Source organism: Chiloscyllium plagiosum, unplaced genomic scaffold (genome assembly GCF_037043375.1).
Source record: "Chiloscyllium plagiosum isolate Xiang-an unplaced genomic scaffold, Cpla_swu_hap1 HiC_scaffold_9, whole genome shotgun sequence".
Taxonomy (NCBI): Eukaryota; Metazoa; Chordata; class Chondrichthyes; order Orectolobiformes; family Hemiscylliidae; genus Chiloscyllium; species Chiloscyllium plagiosum.
The window spans coordinates 114,418,043-114,436,265 of NW_028270147.1; the positions used below are offsets into that span (position 1 = coordinate 114,418,043).

At 46.6% G+C, this 18,223-nt stretch overlaps 1 gene segment (V, D, J or C); it reads right to left on the reverse strand.

Moving 5' to 3' along the window:
* Positions 1-321: 321 nt before the first annotated feature.
* On the reverse strand, positions 322-12,328 carry LOC148149261 (Ig kappa chain V region Mem5-like). The segment is given in 4 exon segments: positions 322-1,191; positions 11,324-11,357; positions 11,791-12,086; positions 12,273-12,328. Coding segments are annotated over 4 exon segments (708 nt in total).
* Positions 12,329-18,223: the final 5,895 nt, after the last annotated feature.

Here is an 18,223-nt window from a genome sequence, read left to right on the forward strand (position 1 = left end):
TTTTGCATATTCTCTCCAAATACGAATCAAATGCTGCATGGAATATTTACTTTGCAAACCCTGTGGTATCGTTATTCTGGGTAGCAAGATCCTGCTGGTCAAATTGCGAACTGAACTGCTTGGCTCGGGATCTTGCTGTGCTGAAAGGATGTGTTGGTGTTCAGGGGAATTCCCATCAGATTACTGTGTTCCCCATTGCCCCCTCTATTCTCCTCTTCCTGCTCCATACCTGCGGGGGTGGGGCTTTTCACTTCATACACCTATCCCTGAGGACTCAGCTGTGGCCATTTCCAAAGCACACACAAGACAGAGACTGAATCTTCTTCATCTTTATTCCCTTTTCCAGATTGACATTGACAGCAAACAGTCAGCAATTAACAGCCCAGACAGAGGAAGCTGCACAAATTCACAGCCACAATGAAGCTTGAGGAAAACACTTGTGGAGATTTTCTCAATAACCTGAGAATCCTGTCCCTTTAAACAGTGACAAGACCTTAAATTGGAACTGATGGCTGAGCAGGAAGGAGATCTGGTTTACTGAAGCAGAGACTTCTGAGGTTCACATTGTTTTTGCACAGCTGACAGTCTTTAGCATCTTCGAGAGGTTTTACTTGACATCGCAAATTAACACTGTCCCCATCAAACACATCCAGGTCAGGGAAAGCATGGGGCTAGATAAAGTGTAAGGTTTTCTCTACACTATCCCAATGACCTGCCTTAATCCCTGAAGCTCAGAAATGTCTCTGAGCCAGTCCTGAGAAGGAAGAGAGTTGAAATTCAGTGCTGACAATGGCCTTTGTCCTGCCAGCTCAGCCCTGTTCTGTTTAAAGTTGTGTCTCCTCTGTGGACTGTCTTGAACACTCTACACACACTCTGATCTCCTGATGCTCTTGCTGAGGGGAGAGGGGAGGGTCACGTGGGTGAGGGCACAGGAGAAGCGAGCGTTGGACTCCCAGTCAGATCCAGAGAGGGTCAACAGGCTGCTGACACTGTAGGTGCTGTCCGAAGCTCGCAGGTAGTTGCTGGTCTGAACCCCGTCCGAAATGACTGCACCATCCTTCTTCCACTGCACCTCCAGCTCATCGGGATAGAAGTGATTGGCAAGGCACACCAGGGTGGCAGTGCCCTTGGCATTGACCTGCTCCGGGGAGGGGGGCAGCAGGGTCAGCTTGGGCTGAGAGTTCTCACGGCCTGAAAGACAAGAGAAACAATTTTAATCCCTGCCTTTTGAAGGTACATCAACTCTCTGAACAGTAACTGGTAAAACATTTGAACATTTGTATCCAGTACCGAGCATACCTGACAAAAGCACTGGCATTTTAAAAATTGCTTTTTGTGACATGTACGGCACTGGCAGAGCCAGTTGCTGCCCATCCCTAACTGTCCCTGAGAAGGTGATGGTGACGCAGCAGAAAGAGAAGGGACAGTCCTGGACTATCATTTAAGGAATGAATGTGGGCACCTGAAAGGGCTATCAATGGGGGAGCATTTTAGTGACAGTGATCGGAACTCAGTGAGATTGAGAGTAGGGATGGAAATGGAGAACCATGGAGCAAGTGTAAAAGTTTTCATTTGGGAACAACCCATTTTACCAAACTGTGTGGTAATTTGGTAAAAGTGTACTGGAACCATCGACTTGATGGGAGATCAGTGACAGGGCAGTGGGAGGCCTCCAAGGACGAGACAGAGACAGAGATCATTCAGAATCTTTTCCCAAAAGAGTAAGAGTGGCATTCCCAAAGGGAGAGTCTCAGCAAAAATGTGAAACTATCGATATGATGTGGAGGCTCTGGTGTCCGACTGGGGTGGACATGTTCAGGAGTCACATAACACCAGGGTACAGTCCAACAGGTTAATTTAAAATCACGAGCTTTTGAAACGCTGCTCCTTCTTCAGGTGAAGCGACTTCAGTGCTGAAGGAACAGTGCTCTGAAAGGTTGTGATTTGAAATAAGCCTGTTGGACTATAACCTGGTGTCGTGTGACTTCTGACCTCAAATGAAGCCCAGTTAGAGCATAATGAGAGACCTGTGTGCAGTTCTGGTCACCACATTGCAGGAAGGATGTGATTCCCCTAGAGATGGGGACAGTGGAGGATTTTGTCAGGAATGAGGAGTATTAGCTTTGAGGAATGATTGGTTTGGCTGGGACTGGTTTCTTTGGAACACAGGAGGCTGAGGGGAGATTTGATCGAGGTGTGTAAAATGATGAGGGGTCTGGATCGAGTGGGTAGGAAGGACTGATTTCCATCAGCACAGAGGGCAATAACTATGGGGAGAGATTGAAATGAATTGGGGCAGGGTTAGAGGGGAGTTGAGGAGTAATTGTTTTCACCCAGTGGCTGGTGGGATCAGGACCTCACTAGCTGAAAGGGTGAGTGCGGCAGAAACCCTCATCACATTGAAAAAACACTTGGATATTCACTTGAAACACCAAAGCCTCCAGAGCTATGGAGCAAGAGCTGGTATGTGGGGTGGAGTTCGACACCTCTTTAACAAACCTCCGATCACCCACAGCTCGGGAGAACTTTATGTAAGAACACTGGAGCAGAGTTGGATCAGCACACTTCAGGAAGGAGTCACGTTGGGTGTCCATGTAGAAGGTTCTAGATTTTGTTTCAAATCTTCCAGCTCAGCACTGGGGTAAAGTCAAGAGTGAGGCTGCAAAGAGTCTCAGTGTCTTGGGATCAGACAGTGTCATTGCTCTTAATGATCCCATGTTCCCTGGAAGATGGAAGCGTGCATCCGATGGGCAAGGGTCAGGTTCAGGAGACTCCAACCTCAAAGAAAGACTTGCATTTATGTTGCACCTGCCTCCACCTAAGGATGTCGCATTGGCTCTTTCCACCAGACTGTGCTCAGCAAGATCCCAGAGAACTGGGTGACAATGAGTCGAAGATCAGGTTTTTAATGATGCTAATTAGGGAATCAATATTGACCAGGACACCAGGGGAAACAGTCCCGCTGTCTGTCTAATAGGGCCATGGAATGGCATCTCTGATATCTGAAAGGCTCCCAGTGCATCAAAAGAGAGACTTGTATGTCAGGCTCTCCCAAAGCATTTACAGAGAGTGAGGGACTTGTCTGAACACTGGTCACTGTTTAATGCAGAAAACATAATTTGTACATAGCAATATCGCGCAATCGTAAATGAGATTATGAGCATGTTCAGTGATGTTTCAGGGATGAATATTGACCTGAAGTCAACCCAAAGAGAAAGCAAATGGGTTCACTTGCACAGAACGTGAGAAAATGAAAGGCACAGGAGAAGGTGGGATTCGTGGTTAGTGATGGGTTTGATTGTTACCAGAAAATAAAAGGAAGGATCAGAATTTGTGAATGTCATATTGTAACAAGGCAATACAGACGTGCAGGGGAACTTGACAGTAGAAATAACTTAAAGTCTTTGTATGATAAAGCATTCGGAATAAGGTAGACAGAGTGATGCCACAAATTGAGGTTCCCAAGGACTTTAAAATCATTAAAGTGACGCAGGGCTCAGGAGAGGTTAATAAAGTTCCCAGAATAATGAATAGGACATAGATTATGGAAAGGGTCAGAAAATTAATTTTAGGCATAGTGCATAAGGGGACAACTATGAAAAGGAGGGCAGTCAATGCAGGACTGAGGGTGTTGTACCTGAATGCAGGGAGTATCCGAAATGAGGTAAATGAGCTTGTAGCGCAGATTGGAATTGGCAGGTTTGATGTTTTGAGTATCACAGAGACATGGCTGTGAGGGGTTGAGGGCTGGGAATGAAATACTCAAGGATGCACATCCGATTGACAGGTCATGCTGATGGGCAGGTGGGGGTGGGGTTACCTTATTGGTAAGAAATTAAATAAGATCAATCACAAGAAGGGATTTGAGTTGGAATGCATTCAATCTGTGTGGGTGGAGTTGAGGAGTTGCAAGGGAGAAAGAGCATGATGAGAACTTTGCACAGCTCCCCTCCCCCCCAGCAGTCGTCAGGATATGAGGAAGAAAATAAATCAGGAGATAGAGAAGGATGTAATAAAGGCCCTGCTACAATAGTCATTAGGGACTTCAATATGCAGGTAGACTGGAAAATTAAGTTGTTTGGGGATGTCAAGCGAAGGAATTAATGGAATTCTACGAGATGGTTTTTGGAGCAGCTTGTGGTAGAGTTCACTATGGAACAGGCAATTCTGGATTGGGTGATGTCAAATGAAGCAGACCTGATTAGGGAATTTAGGGTGAAGGAATCCCTTGGGGGCATTGACCGTAATATGACAGAATTCACCTTGCAGTTTGTGACAGAGAATCTGGAGTCAGTTGTACCGGTAATGCAGTTAACTGAAGGTAACTACAAAGACATGAGGGAGGAGCTGGCCAGAGTTGATAAGAAGGGAAGCTGAGCATAAGAGAGAATGAAGCAGCAATGGCAGGAGTTTCTGTGAGTAATTTGGGAGGCAGAGCAGGAATCCAACCCAAGGAAGAAGAAAGATACTGAGTGGAGGCCAAGGCAACCATGGCTGATGAGGGAAGTCAGGGTCAGCATCAAAGCAAAAGAAAAAACATGCAATGTGGTGGAGATTATTGGGAAGCCAGAGGATTGGGAAGCCTTTAAAAACAGCAGAGAGTAAGTAAAAAAAAGTAAGGACGGGTGTGTAAATAAAATATAAGGGTAAGCGAGCTAGTAGCAAAAAAAAATTGCAAGAGTTTTCCTTTAGATATATGAAAGGCAAGAGGGAGTCAATAATAGAAATTGTACCACTGGAAAAGGCAGAAGTAGTAATGGGGAGCAAAGAAATGGTGGAAGAAGTGCATTGATGCTTTAAACCAGCTTTCACAGTGGTGTGACAATACTGCTCATTTCACAAGGTTGAGTTGTCCTTTGATTTTCTTTCAAGAGGGGTTGTAAAGGCAGAGGTTCCAATTTGTCTGGGTTAGGGACTTTGCTCATGGCTAACAGATACTGCCTAAGGCAGCAGTCAGGGAAAAGGCTTTTAGGTTTTATATTAAACACTTGTCCAATAAAAGGAGAGTGGCCAGTTCTTCCAATTTGCTGTTTTTGACAAACAGTCGGTTGGAAGCTCCTGGATAAAGAAAGCTGCTGGTGATAAAGGTTCCCCAATTCAACATTTTTCAGTGGACTCTGTCTGAAATTCCTCACCTGTAAGAACCCCTGTGTTTATATTTACCTTTTTGCCGAGGCTGTTGCAGCAAATTGGAACAGCTCTTTGTCAAGTTACATTTTCTCATCAGTTGGGATTTCAAATAGTTAAGTTATTCTAAAGTCTGTTTTCTTTTGATTGTGTGTAAACAAATTCTCTTTTCCTTCAAGCTGAGCAGTTTGGCCAGTTGTATCAATCCTGGAATATCCAGGTTACATTTGCTTAACACAATTCGAAAAGGGAAGGTCTGGGCTGCATTCTCAAAATGTTTCGAAGGGTCTGGCCTGGTCCATAACAATGTCATAGAGTCCTACAGCATGGAGACAGGCCATTTGGACCAAACTGGTCCATGCCAACCAAAATGTCCATTTACGCTAATCCTGCACATGGCCCATATCCTTCTGAATCCTTTCCTTTGCTGTATTTGTCCAAATGCCTTTTAAATGTTATTAATGTAACCACCTCAACCACTTCCACTGGCAGCTCATTCCTTGTGCGAACAACACTCTGTGTAAAAAGGTTGCCTCTCAGGTTCCCTTTTATTCTTTCCCCTCTCACCTTAAACTGATGCGCTCTAGTCCATATTCGCAAACCCTGGGGAAAAGACCGAGTGAATTCACCCTATCCAAGCCTCTCATGATCTCATGAGGTCCTCCCTCAGTCTCCTACACTCTAAAGAAAAAAGTACTCTCCCTTTAACCAAAACCATTGAATCCTGGCAACATCCTTGCAAATTTCTTCTGCACTCTTTCCAGGTTAATAACATCCTTCCTGTAACAAGGTGACCAAAACTGAACACAATATTCCAAGTGTGGCTTCACCAATGTCCTGTATAACTGCAACATAACTTCCCAATGTCTGTAGTCAATGCCCTGACTGATGAAGGGCACTGCAGAAAAAGCTCTCGTCTCTGCTCTATTTACTGTGACTCCATTTTCAGAGAATGCTTACCTGAATTCTAAGGACCCTCTGTTCCACTATATTCCTTAAGGCCCTATCATTCACCATGAAACTCCTACCTTCCTTTAAATTTCCAAAATACAAGACCTCACATTTATCTGTATTAAACTCTATTTGTCATTTCTCGGCCCACTTCCCCAGCTGAGCAAAGTCCTGCTGCAATTTCTGATAACTGTCCACGATGCTGCTTATTTGAGTGTCATCAGCAAACTCACTAACCATGCCTTGTACATTCTCATCCAAAACATTGATACAGATAACAAACAGCAATGGGCCCAGCACTGACCCCTGAGGCACTCCACTAGTCACAGGCCTCCAGTACAATAAGCATCCTTCCCCTGTTACCCTGTGCTTTCTACCATCAAGCCAATCGTGTATCCAATTTGCCAGGTAACCTTGGATTCCATGCAATCTAACCTTCCATAACAGCCTACCATGTGGAACCTTATCAAAGGCCTCACTGAAATCCATATAGACCACGTCTACCATCCTGCCCTCATCAACCTTCCTGGTCAATTCATCAAAGTACCTTAACAAATTTGTGAGGCATATTCTCCCACTCACAAAGTCATGCTGACAACTCCTAATCAAATCCACTCTTTTCAAATGCATGCGTATCTTATCTTATCAAACAACTTACCCACCACAAATATTAAGCTTATAATTCCCAGGCTTATGTTTTGCAGCCCTTTTTGAACAATGGCACAGTCTTCGCTATCCTCCAGTCTTCTGGGACCTCACCTCTGGCTAACCATGATACTAAAATATCAAGGAGAAAGTGAGTCTGCAGATGCTGGAGATCAAAGTTGAAACTTTATTGCTGGAACAGCACAGCAGGTCAGGCAGCATCCAGGGAACAGGAGATTCGACGTTTCGGGCACAGGCCCTTCTCCTGAAGAAGGGCCTGTGCCCGAAACGTCGAATCTCCTGTTCCCTGGATGCTGCCTGACCTGCTGTGCTGTTCCAGCAATAAAGTTTCAACTACTAAAATATCAGCCAACACACCTGACCTTCAAGAGAGTTGGGAGCAGAAGTGAGTGGGGAGGGCATCACTAAGGTGGAGGGGTTGAGGCAGCTGAAAGGTCTGAAGGTGGATAAATCATTCAGACCCGATGGACTACACACCAGAGTTCTGATGGAGATAGCTAAGGTAATTGTAGGGCCATTGGCTGTGATCTTTCAGAAATCACTGCAGTCAGGGGTGGTCCCAGAAGACTTCAAAATAGTGAATGTAACATCCCTGTTTAAGAAAGGAGGGAGGCAGAGATGGGACATTATAAGCTGGTTAGCCTGACCTCGGTCATTGGTAAGATTTTAGAGGTCTACTTAAGGGTGAGATTGCAGGTATTTGGAATCTCACCCTGAAACCTGGTAAAATTGCAGCCTGGTAAAATTGGGCTGAGTCAGCACAGCTTCATCAAAGGGAGGCATGCCTGACAAATCTGTTAGAAATCTTTGAGGAGGTCACAAGTGAGTTAGACAAAGGAGAGCCAGTGGATGTGATCCATTTGGATTTCCACAAGGCCTTTGACAGGGTACAATAAAGGAGACTGCTAAGTCAAATCAGAGCCCATGTTGTCAGGAGCAAGGCACTGCGGTGGGTAGAGGATTGGCTGACCGGCACAAAGGCGAGAGTAGGGACAAAGGGATTCTTTTCTGGATGTCTGTTGGTGCTTTGTGGCAATCCGCAGGGATCTGTGTTTGGACCACAGCTATCTATTAACAATCTGGATAAGGAACTGAAGATATTGTTCATATGTTTGTAGATGACACAAAAATTGGTGAAAGGATAGGTGGAGTTGAGGAAGTGGGGGAGATTGCAGAAGGACTTGGTCAGGCTAGGAGAATGTGCAAAGAAGTGGCAGGTGGAGTACAATGCGGGAACTTGTGAGGCTAGATACTTTGGTGGGAAGAATAGAGGCACAGACTGTTTTCTAAGTGAGGAAAGATTTCAGAAATCTGAAGCACAAAGAGAATTGGGAGTCCTTGCTCAGGTTTCTCTGAAGGTTAACGTGCAGGTTCACCATTGGCAGTTTGAAAGGCAATTACAATGTTAGCATTAACTTTAACATCAGAGGTGTACTGCTGAGTTTGTATAAGTCTCTAATCAGACCAGATTTGGAATTTTGGGCTCCTTATTATGGAAGGATGTGCTGTCATTGGAGAGGGTCCAGAGGAAAAAGTGAGAAAGAATAAGAATGGTCCTGGGAATATAAAGAGTGGTTGAGGATTCTGGATCTGTATACAATTGCGTTTAGAAAGATGAGGGGGGAATCTTATTGAAACTATAGAATATTGAGAGGCCTGGAGAACATGGAGAAGCTGTTTCCACGAGTAGAAGAAACTAGAGCCCGAAGGCACAGCCTCAGAGTGAAGAATGATCCGTCAGAACTGAGATAAGGAGGCATTTCTTCAGCCACAGGGTGGTGAATCTGCGGAACTCATTGTCACAGAGGTCTATGGAGGCCACGATGTTGAGAGTATTTAAAACAGAGACAGATACGTTCTTGATCAGTAAGGAGATCAAACATTAAAAGGAGAATGCAGGAGAATGGGGTTGAGGAACACATCACACAAGATCAAATGGCAGAGCAGACTCTATTCTGACTGGCCCAATTCTGCTCCTATATCTTAAGTATTTTGGGTTTATGTAGAGGTTCCTTGAAACCCTGGAAAACTGGAAGTACGGTCACTTAGTGGTTAGCCCTGCTGCCTCACAGCGCTATGGACCCAGGTTTGATTCTAGCCTTGGGCGACTGTCTGTGTGGAGTTTGCACGTTCTCCCTGTGACTGCGTGGGTTTCCTCCGGGTGCTCTGGTTTCCTCTCACAGTCCAAAGCTGTGCAGGTTCGGTGAATTGGCCATACTAAATTGCCCATAGCGTAGGTTAGGTACATTAGTCAGGTGTAAATGTAGGTTAAAAAGGTAGGGTAATGGGTCTGGGTGGGTTACTGTTCGGAGGGTCAGTGTGGACTTGTTGGACCAAATGGCCTGTTTCCATACTGTAGGAATTCTATGATTCTATGGACATTGAAAGGACTGGATTGTGAGCCCTGCTGTTGCTGTTTCTCAAAAGTACTTTGACAAAAGATAACCAGGGAGTGGTGAGAGTGTGCATCAGGCTGCATGAGGGAACTGCTTGTCCTGCTTCCTGGAATACCATGAGCACAGGAAGTGTGGTCAGTGACTGTAGTTGGAACTCTGGGTTTTGGAGCTTGAGCAGCAGCTGGTGTCAGTGCGGAGTGTCCGTGAGGCTGAGAGCTCCGTGGAGAGCACATTTCTAGATGTGGTCACTCTGCAGCTTCAGAGTATGCAGGGAGAGAGGGAAGGGGGGAGCAGCAGACAGTCCAAAAGGATCAGGCAGCTAGTACAGGAATCCCGTGAGTGCATCCCACTCTCCAACCAGGATTCAGTTTGGAATCCTGATCAGAATGATGGTTCATCTGGGGAGTGCAGCAAGAGCCAAGTCCCTGGCACCACGGGGGGCTCAGCTGTACAGGGGGGCACAAGGAAGACTGGAAGAGCGATAGTGAGAGGAGAATCAAGAGTGAGGGCAATCGATAGGTGTTTCTGTAGCTGCAGATGGGATTCCAGGATGGTGTGTTGTCTCCCTGGTGCCAGGGTCAAGGCTGTCACTGAGCAGCTGCAGAGCACCCTGAGGGGAGACGGGGAACAGTCAGCAGTCATGGTCCACATCGGTCCCAGTGACAGAGGGAGAAAAGGGATGTGGTCCTCCAGTCAGAATTTAGGAATTCCAGAGGGAATTAGCAGCAGGAGCTCAAAAGTAGGAATCTCCAAGATTACCCCAGTGCCCCATGCAAGTGAGAAAAGAAAGAGGAGGATAGCACAGGTGAATGTGGAACTGAAAAGACAGTCCAGGAGGAAGGGCTTTCGATTATGTGAACATTGGGACTGGCTTTGGGGGGAGATGGACATGTACAGACCAGACGGGTTGCTCCTGAACAGACCTGGGACTGAGTTCCTTTGGGTGATGTAGTCGTGCTGTTGGAGAGGGTTTAAACTAACTTGGCTGGGCTGTGGGAGCCAAGAGGTAATACCAGAGAGGAACACAGAGGTGCACAGAATCCTGGGAGAGATAGATAGCACCAGAATAAGGAATAGAACTTCTGACCCAGTTTCAGAGCGAGGGAGAGAGAGTAATAAATTCTAAATCAGGGTCACTGTGTAAGGGACTGCACGGAGTGTTGGGAATAAGACTGGGAAGGTACAGCCACAGAGTGTTAAGTGGGAATCTGATGTGTGTCTCTCACATTGGAAGATAAGATAATAAGAACATGAGAAATAGGAGCAGGAGTGGGCTATCTGACCCATCGAGGATGAGGGATGTTAGTTATGAAGATAGACTGAAGAAGTTGGGACTGTCTTCATTGGAGAAGAGAAGGCAGAGAGGAGATTTGATCGAGAAATCAGGAGGGGTCTGAACAGAGTAAACCAGGAGAAAATGTTCCCACCTGAGAAAGAACTGAGAGGGAGAGGCCATGGATTGAAAATAATTGGTAAAAGAAACAAAAGTGAGACGAGGGAAAACATTTTCAGCCAGTGGGTGGTTAAGGTGTGGAATGCACTGCCTGAGAGTGTGGTGGAGGCAGCTTCAATTGAAACATTCCGAAGGGAATGAGACTGTTATTTGAAAAGGAACAATGTGCAGGGTGACAGGGAGAAGGCAGGAGAATGACACTCAGTGAATTGCTCATTCAGAGAGCCAGTACAGACAGGATGACAGAATGGCCTCCGTGTGCACTGTAACAATTCTGTGATTGTGTGATTGAGCAGAGTTAAAGCTGGGGGAGGTGGGAGCTCGGTGTCTCACTGTGCTGCTGCTGCTGCTGCTGCTGCTGAGGTCAGTGAGATCAGAGACTGGGACAGGGAGCCAGAGCTCACATCAAACTCTGCCCGTGTCCGTCACACTGAGACTGGCAGGAGGCTACTCACTGATTTCACTCCATGCTGCAGGAATGGGACCACAGGCTGCAAATGGACAGAGCTCCTCCACACGGTGAGGAAAACTGACTGACTTATATCTTACTGCTCAAAGGGGGCAATGGAACTAAAGAGGTACAGCTGGACACCCTGTTAGACACAGTGCTCCTCAATCAACCATTTCATTCACTGCAGCTCCCCAGTAACACCTGCAACAATTCAGCATTTGTATTTTAGAAAGTTTCAGTATTGAAAGGGTTATTAACGGAGGAATGAGGTTTACTTACTCAGTCTGAGCTTGGTTCCTTTACCGAAAGTCTGCCACAGTGAGAGCTCCCAGTGCAGAGGCTGTACAAAAACCTCAGCTCTCTGCTTCCCTCTGTCATTCTCACCCTCTCCCTATCTCACAGTCTGTTGATCACTCCCACCCTCTTTTTGTGTCTTTCTGTCTCTGCCTCTGGGTTGTGAACTTTATTTTTCGTTGTTAAATCTTGCAGCTGTTCTTCCCATGTGGCCATGGAGTGGAAGAGGGAAACTTGAGGCCTTAAGTGAGCATTGAGACACCATAGGGACTGGAGTGTGTAGCAGACAGTGACCATCCCAGCATGGGGTAATTTGTTCAGTTTCATTTGTATCTAACTGTGGGATATGTCAGTTCAGGCGGTGGGACTGTGTGTCCATTATTATGCATTTTATATAACTGTGGATGTGTCAGTACAGGAGGTGATTTTGTATGGCTCTGTATCACTGTGTAGGGGGAGCTGCTATGCTGCATACAGTAATAGTCAGCGACATCCTCATTCTGAACGTTGCTGATTTTCAGGGTGAAACTGGTCCCTGATCCACTGCCAGTGAATTGATTGGAGACTCCTGTGAATCGAGTTGTTGCATCATAGATCAGGAGAGAGGGTTTCTGACCTTCTCGCTGCTGGAACCATCTCACCCACTTGCTAACAGATTGACTGGCCGTACAGGTGATGGTTACGGTCTGGCCCAGTCCCACTGACAGCAACGGGGGAGACTGGGTCATGGTGATGTCCCCACTGATACCTGAGGGGTCAGAGAGAAACACAGTGAAGTCAGAACTGTCACAGAAAGAGCCAGTCAAATGAGAGATTGTTGGAGACACTGAGCATTCCTCTGGTTTCAGCATTTTCCCTTCAATCACAAGTCAGTGGAATTGGAGTGAAATGGAGAGCAGCTAAAAATTCAAGGTGGAAGGAGAGAGATTTGTACCTGCGACACAGAATGCCAGGGGCCAGATCAGCTGGATGTGTGAAATCATGGTGTGTGCTCCTGTCCCTGTGCCTGGTTCCTGATAAACTCTCCCTTCACTGGGCTCTGCTTTATAAAGCTGCAGCCTGTGAGAGTCTGACTGGGTGTTCTTCAGTATGTAAATGGCATCAGGCAGAGAGAGCCACGTCAGCTCCTCACACTTCCTCTTCTCACTCTCTCTCTCTCTCTTTGTCTCAGAGAGTGATTGATGGGAACAGCACTGAATGAGGCCATTTGGCCCATTGTATCTGTGCTGTTAAACAGCGATCTGATGACACTAATCCCATCCTCCAGCTCTTGGCCCATTACCCTGGAGGTTACAGCAACACAAGGGAATATCTAAACACTGCTCCAATGTCACGAGAGTTTGTGAGTCAACCAGCCTTTCAGGCAGTGAGTTCCAGACTCCCACCACCCTCTGGGTGAAAACATTTCTCCTCAATTCTCCTCTCACTCTGCAACTCGACTGGGCCTAAATTCACTCGAGGATGAGATGGGATCTGATTGAAACATATAAAATTCTAACAGGCCCGGGCAGGGAGGAGGTTTCCCCTGGTTGGGGAGTCTGGAACCAGGGGACACAGTCTCAGAGAGATACGGGGTAGACCATTTAGGACTGAGATGAGGAAACATTTCTTCACTCAGAGGATGGTCAACCTGATGAATTCTCTACCACAAATGGCTGAGGAGGATAAGGAACTGAATATGTTCTAGAAAAAAAGAGAGATAGTTGTTTTGCATTTTAATGGCATGAAGGAAATGGGGAGAAAGCAGGAACATCGCATTGAGAAAGAGGGTCAGCCATGATCATACTGAATGACACACAAGACTCAAAGGGCCGAATGGCCTGCTCCAGCTCCGAGTTTCTTTGTGTCCATGTCTGTGTTACCTTCAATCTCTGTCCCTGGTTATTGAGCCCTTTACTCGTGTATAAAGTGCCTTCCTGTGCAACATATCACTGCCAACAATTATCTTATACCTCTCTGTCAGGTCCCTCTCAACCTTCAATGCTCCAAGGAAAACAGCCCCAACCTTTCCAATCTTTCCTCATAGCTGACCCTCCATCCCAGGCAGCATCCTGGAAAAGCTCCTCTGCCCCCTCTCAAGTACAATCACATCCTTCCCAGAATGTGGTGACCAGGACCTCTCTCTCTCTCTCTCTCTTTTCCCCTTTCTGTCTCACATCTGCTACTTTGATCTCTCTACATCTATCTCTCTCTCCCACTGTTAATCTCTCTCATATTCTCTCTCTCTCACTCTGTCTCATAGCCACTCTCTCCAACTCACTCACGCTTCCTCACTCCGTCTCATAATCTTTCTCCATCTCTCACTGTCTCTGTCACTCGCTCCATCTCTCACTTCAATTGAAAGCCTCCAAATGTTATCTACCCCTCTCTATTTCTCCCTCTGTCTCTCCCTTCATCTCCGCATCCAAATCGACCTCTATTTCTCTCTCTGTCTCGCTTCTCTCTCTTTCTCACAGTGTCCCGGGTGGTGACAGTTGAATTCAGGATAAATCTCCCTCTGCTCTGCCCCACAAATGGATGTTAACCCTTGACCCCAGAGGCATGTCTTCTCCTGGAGTAAAGGCCCATTTCTACATTGACCAGGTTTTGGTATCTCTCAGGAAGATGGACAGATTCTTGATAAATGAAGGGCAGTTTTGTGCTGTTGGCCGATTCTCACTGGGGACTGGTTTGGACACAAACCTCATTCCATGAAGGCCCAGCAGAGAGAGGAGATCCTCAGGCCATCAGTGTGAGCTGGAGGGACAGGACAGACTCTGACCGACTGACCATCCTGTCCATTCACAACATGTTCCAATCCCTTCCCCTGTCCTTCTCCTTCCATGATCAGTCTCTGAGTCAGAGTGTTTTACTGGAATGAGGGTTGGACCATCACACAGTTACAACAGAAAGGAACTGAATCCCACACCCACCATGGTGTCCACGCTGCACTGGACTCTCCAACAGAGTCCAGTAAACATGGACGTCAGTTCACGAGAGTGCCCCATGGAGAGACATGGGCCTTCTTCCCACTGAAGCTCCCAATAGAGACCAGTAAACATGGGCATCGTTCCTGCTTGAGCCTCCGATAAAGACCAGTAAATGTGGGCCTCCTATTCACTTGTCCTTCTAATGGAGACAAGTGGATAGTTGAGTTTTTGAAGAAATAGATGGATTAAGATAGATCAGTACACATCGTCGACATGGACTTTAGCAAGGCCTTAGACAAGGTTCCCCATTGTAGACTGCTTAGTAAGATTATATCACAGAGGATCCAGGGAGAGCTAACCAATTGGATATAAAATGGGCCTGATGGTAGGAGGCAGAGGCTGGTGAGAGAGGGTTGTTCTTCAGACTGGAGGCCAGTGACCAGCCGTCTGCCACATGAATCGATCCTGGATCCACTGTTGTTCATCATTTATATGAACAATTTGGATGAGAAAATAGCAGGAATAGTCAGTAAGTTTGTGGCTGACATTAAAAGTTTTGGCATCGTGGACAGGGAAGAAGGTTATCTAAGAGTGCAATGTCATCTTCATCAACTGGGCCAGTGGGTCAACAAATCTAGATGGAGCTTAATTTCGATAAATACAAGGAGTTTCATTTTGGTAAGACCAACCAGGGCAGGAATTACACAATTAATGGTGGAGCCATGGGGAGTGTTGTTGAACAGAGAGACTGAGGGGTACAGGTACATAGTTTCTTGAAAGTGGTGTCACAGGTAGACAGGGTGGTGAAGAGGGTATTTGGCACGCTCACCTTCACTGGTCAAAGCAGGGAGTACAGGAGCTGGGACATCATGTTACAGCTGTACAAGGCTTTGGGAAGTCCACATTTGGACACTGCGTGCATTCCAGCTCACCCTGCTATAGGAAGGAAGTTATTACACTGGTTTGGATAAAAGAAAGATTAACAGTGATATTAGCAAGGTTGGTGAGTTTGAATTACACGGTGAGGATGGACAGGCCGAGAGATTTTTCCAGTGAATGCAGGAGATTGAGGGGTGACCTTAGAGAGGTTTATAGAATCATTAGGGCCATAGATAAGGTGAATAGCCAAAGTTTTTTTTTCCCCAGGGTAGGAGAGTCCAATACGAGAAGGAATAGGTTTAAGTTGAGAGGGGAAAGAATTAGAAGGGGCCTGAGAGACAACGTTTTCACACAGAGGTTGGTGTGTATGTGCAATGAGCTGCCAAAGGAAGTGGGAGAGGGGAGTACAGTTACTACATTTCAAGGACATTTTTACAGGAACATGGATAGGAAGGATTTAGAGAGGATTGGGCCAAACACAGGCAAATGGGACTAGTTCAGTTTTGGAAACTTGGTCGGCATGGATGAGTAGAGCTGAAGGGCCTGCTGCCACGCTGTAAACCTCTATGACTCTATGATGAAGTAAACATGGGGCACCTTCCCATAGGACCAATAAACAGTAAACATGGGCCTCCTTCCCACTGGACTGTCCAGTACCTGAGCTGCAAACCCCACATCCTGTCCATCACGTAGGTCTCTTATTTCAATCTGAACAACATTGTTTGTCTCCACACTACCTCAGCCTCTTGACCACAGAAACCCCAATTCCTGCTCGTCCCATCTCCTGACTCTATGATTTCAATGTCCTCTCCCAGCTTCCTGAAGCCACATTCCATAAACCCCAACTTGTCTGATATGGAGTGGTCCCTTCCCTGTCTTACAACTACAGTTGTTCCAGAATCTGACCTCACAGACAGCCAATTGCCTCCATGGTCTCCGTCCTCCCTCACTCTGTGTCCTGCTGTAGACTCACATTCCCTCCCTCCCCCTTCCACCTTCTGTCTCTGGTCTCCTGCCCATTGCTGCTTCCACCATCCCACCATTGACAGCAGAGCCTTCAGACCCCTACTGCATGCTCTCTGTCCTCCTGCCCTTCATCCCTTTCCCTCTCATTGTTTGTGCTATTGAATATACTGTTCAGTTCCATCACTTTTGGTTCACTGTTCCCTTGCCATTGATTTGCTGATTTATTCTCGTTAATCTAGTCTGGCGTGTTCTCTGAGTTGGTTCAAGAGTGTTTTGCTTGAGAAAACACTCTTCTGTGAACTGGTTTGTCTGTTTCTCCCAGTCTTTGTGTAAAGGTGAGACTAAGTGAGCAAATGCTGTCATTTCATGGAGCAATCCAGTCAGTCCCACCCCCTCCCCTGCTCGACCCCCAGAGCCTTGCAGGTTTATTTCCATCAAGAGCCCATCCAATCTGCCATTGCAATCACTGAGTGTCTTCACCTGCCTCACCTGAATGGGCACTAATTTCCAAGTCATTACCAATTGCTGCTAAAAAAAGTTCTTCCTGAGATTCTGTATCTCTTGCCCAACAAAATGCAATGTAATCTCAATGTGAAGATGGGATTTTGTCTCCACACGGACTGTGCAGTGGTCACCCTTACTGATACTGTCATGGACAAATACACCAGCAGCAGGCAGATTGGTGAGGGTGATAGTGAGTCTGTTTTTCCCTCTTGTTGGTTCACTCACCACCTGCCTCAAGTCCAGTCTAGCAGCTGAATCAGGCGGAACTTGACCAGTTTGCTCAGTAGTGATGCTTCCGAGCAGCTCTTGATGGTGGGCTTTGAAGTCCCTTACTCAGAATATATCCTGCATCCTTCCCACCCTCAGTGCTCCCTCCAAGTGTTGTTCAACATGGAGGAGGACTGACTGCTCAGTTGAGGTTGGAGGGGAGGGTGGTGCTGTGTGGTAATCAGCAGGAGGTTTCCTTCCCTATGTTTGACCTGCTGTCATGAGGCTTCATGGGTTCCATAGTTAATGGTGAGGACTCCCAGGGCAACTCCCTTCTGACTGTACACACCACTGTGTTGCCTTTCCTGCTTGGTCTATCCTGCCAGTTAAAAACTGAATGAGGGAACAATTCTGTGCAGGTTTCACAGCTTGGAGACATAGCTGCTGCTGGATTCTGTTTCTGATCTCTGAGTGCAGGCGTGTATGTTTGTGAGAGAGTGACTGTCCTTTTTTCCATCACTGTGCTGTTTCTGAAAAGAAAAGTCCCAGAACCAGCCTCCTGTGCTGTCAGATTCCAGGGATTGCAGACAATTCACAGTTTTCTCCTGTCTCAGTAACAAACGTCCAGCTGCTCCGAGCTCCTTCTTTCACTTCCTCTTTTGGTGAAGTTTCAACCTTGCGATCTGACAGTCTTTGCAGTTATTTTTTACACTGGGGCTTTCTGCTGTGGTCAGACTATCTAATAATAAGTGTCCAATCAGTGACAATCACAGCAGCTAAGAGCAGTCAGGACTGAGGAGCCAGGCTCACTGTGAAACACATTGGGAAGATCAAAGCCATCCCCTTCAGATCCTGGTATAAACTCCATCCCTCTCCCTGGGCACTATCTGCTGCTCAACCAGACTCTTTACAAACTTGGCCTCATCTTTGAGGCTGATCTGAGCCCCATATCCTCCACATCACAAAGATCAGCCACTGAAAATCTCTGTCATGTCCATGGGACTCCAAACATGACCATACCAATGTTGTGCTTGCACACATCACAGCCACTGCCCTCCGTATCCTTCAGCTCATCCCAAATTCTGCTGCCCATATCCAAACTCACACCAAACCCCATTCCCCCAACCCCCTGCACCCTGTGCCTACATTGGCTCTTGGTCCAGCAACACCTCGATTTTCAAATTCTCATCCTTGTTCTCAAGTCCCTCCCTGTCCTCCACTCTCCCTATCTCTGTAACCTCCTCCAAACTGCCTCACTCAGTGTGATCAACAATCTTGGATATATGGCTGTCTATTCCTTCATCCAAGTCATTTAGAAATATCGTGAAATGCTGAGGTTCCAGCCCAGTTCCCTGGGGACACCACTATCCACATTTTGCTCATTGGAGAGCACACACATTATCCCTCCTCTCTGTCTCCC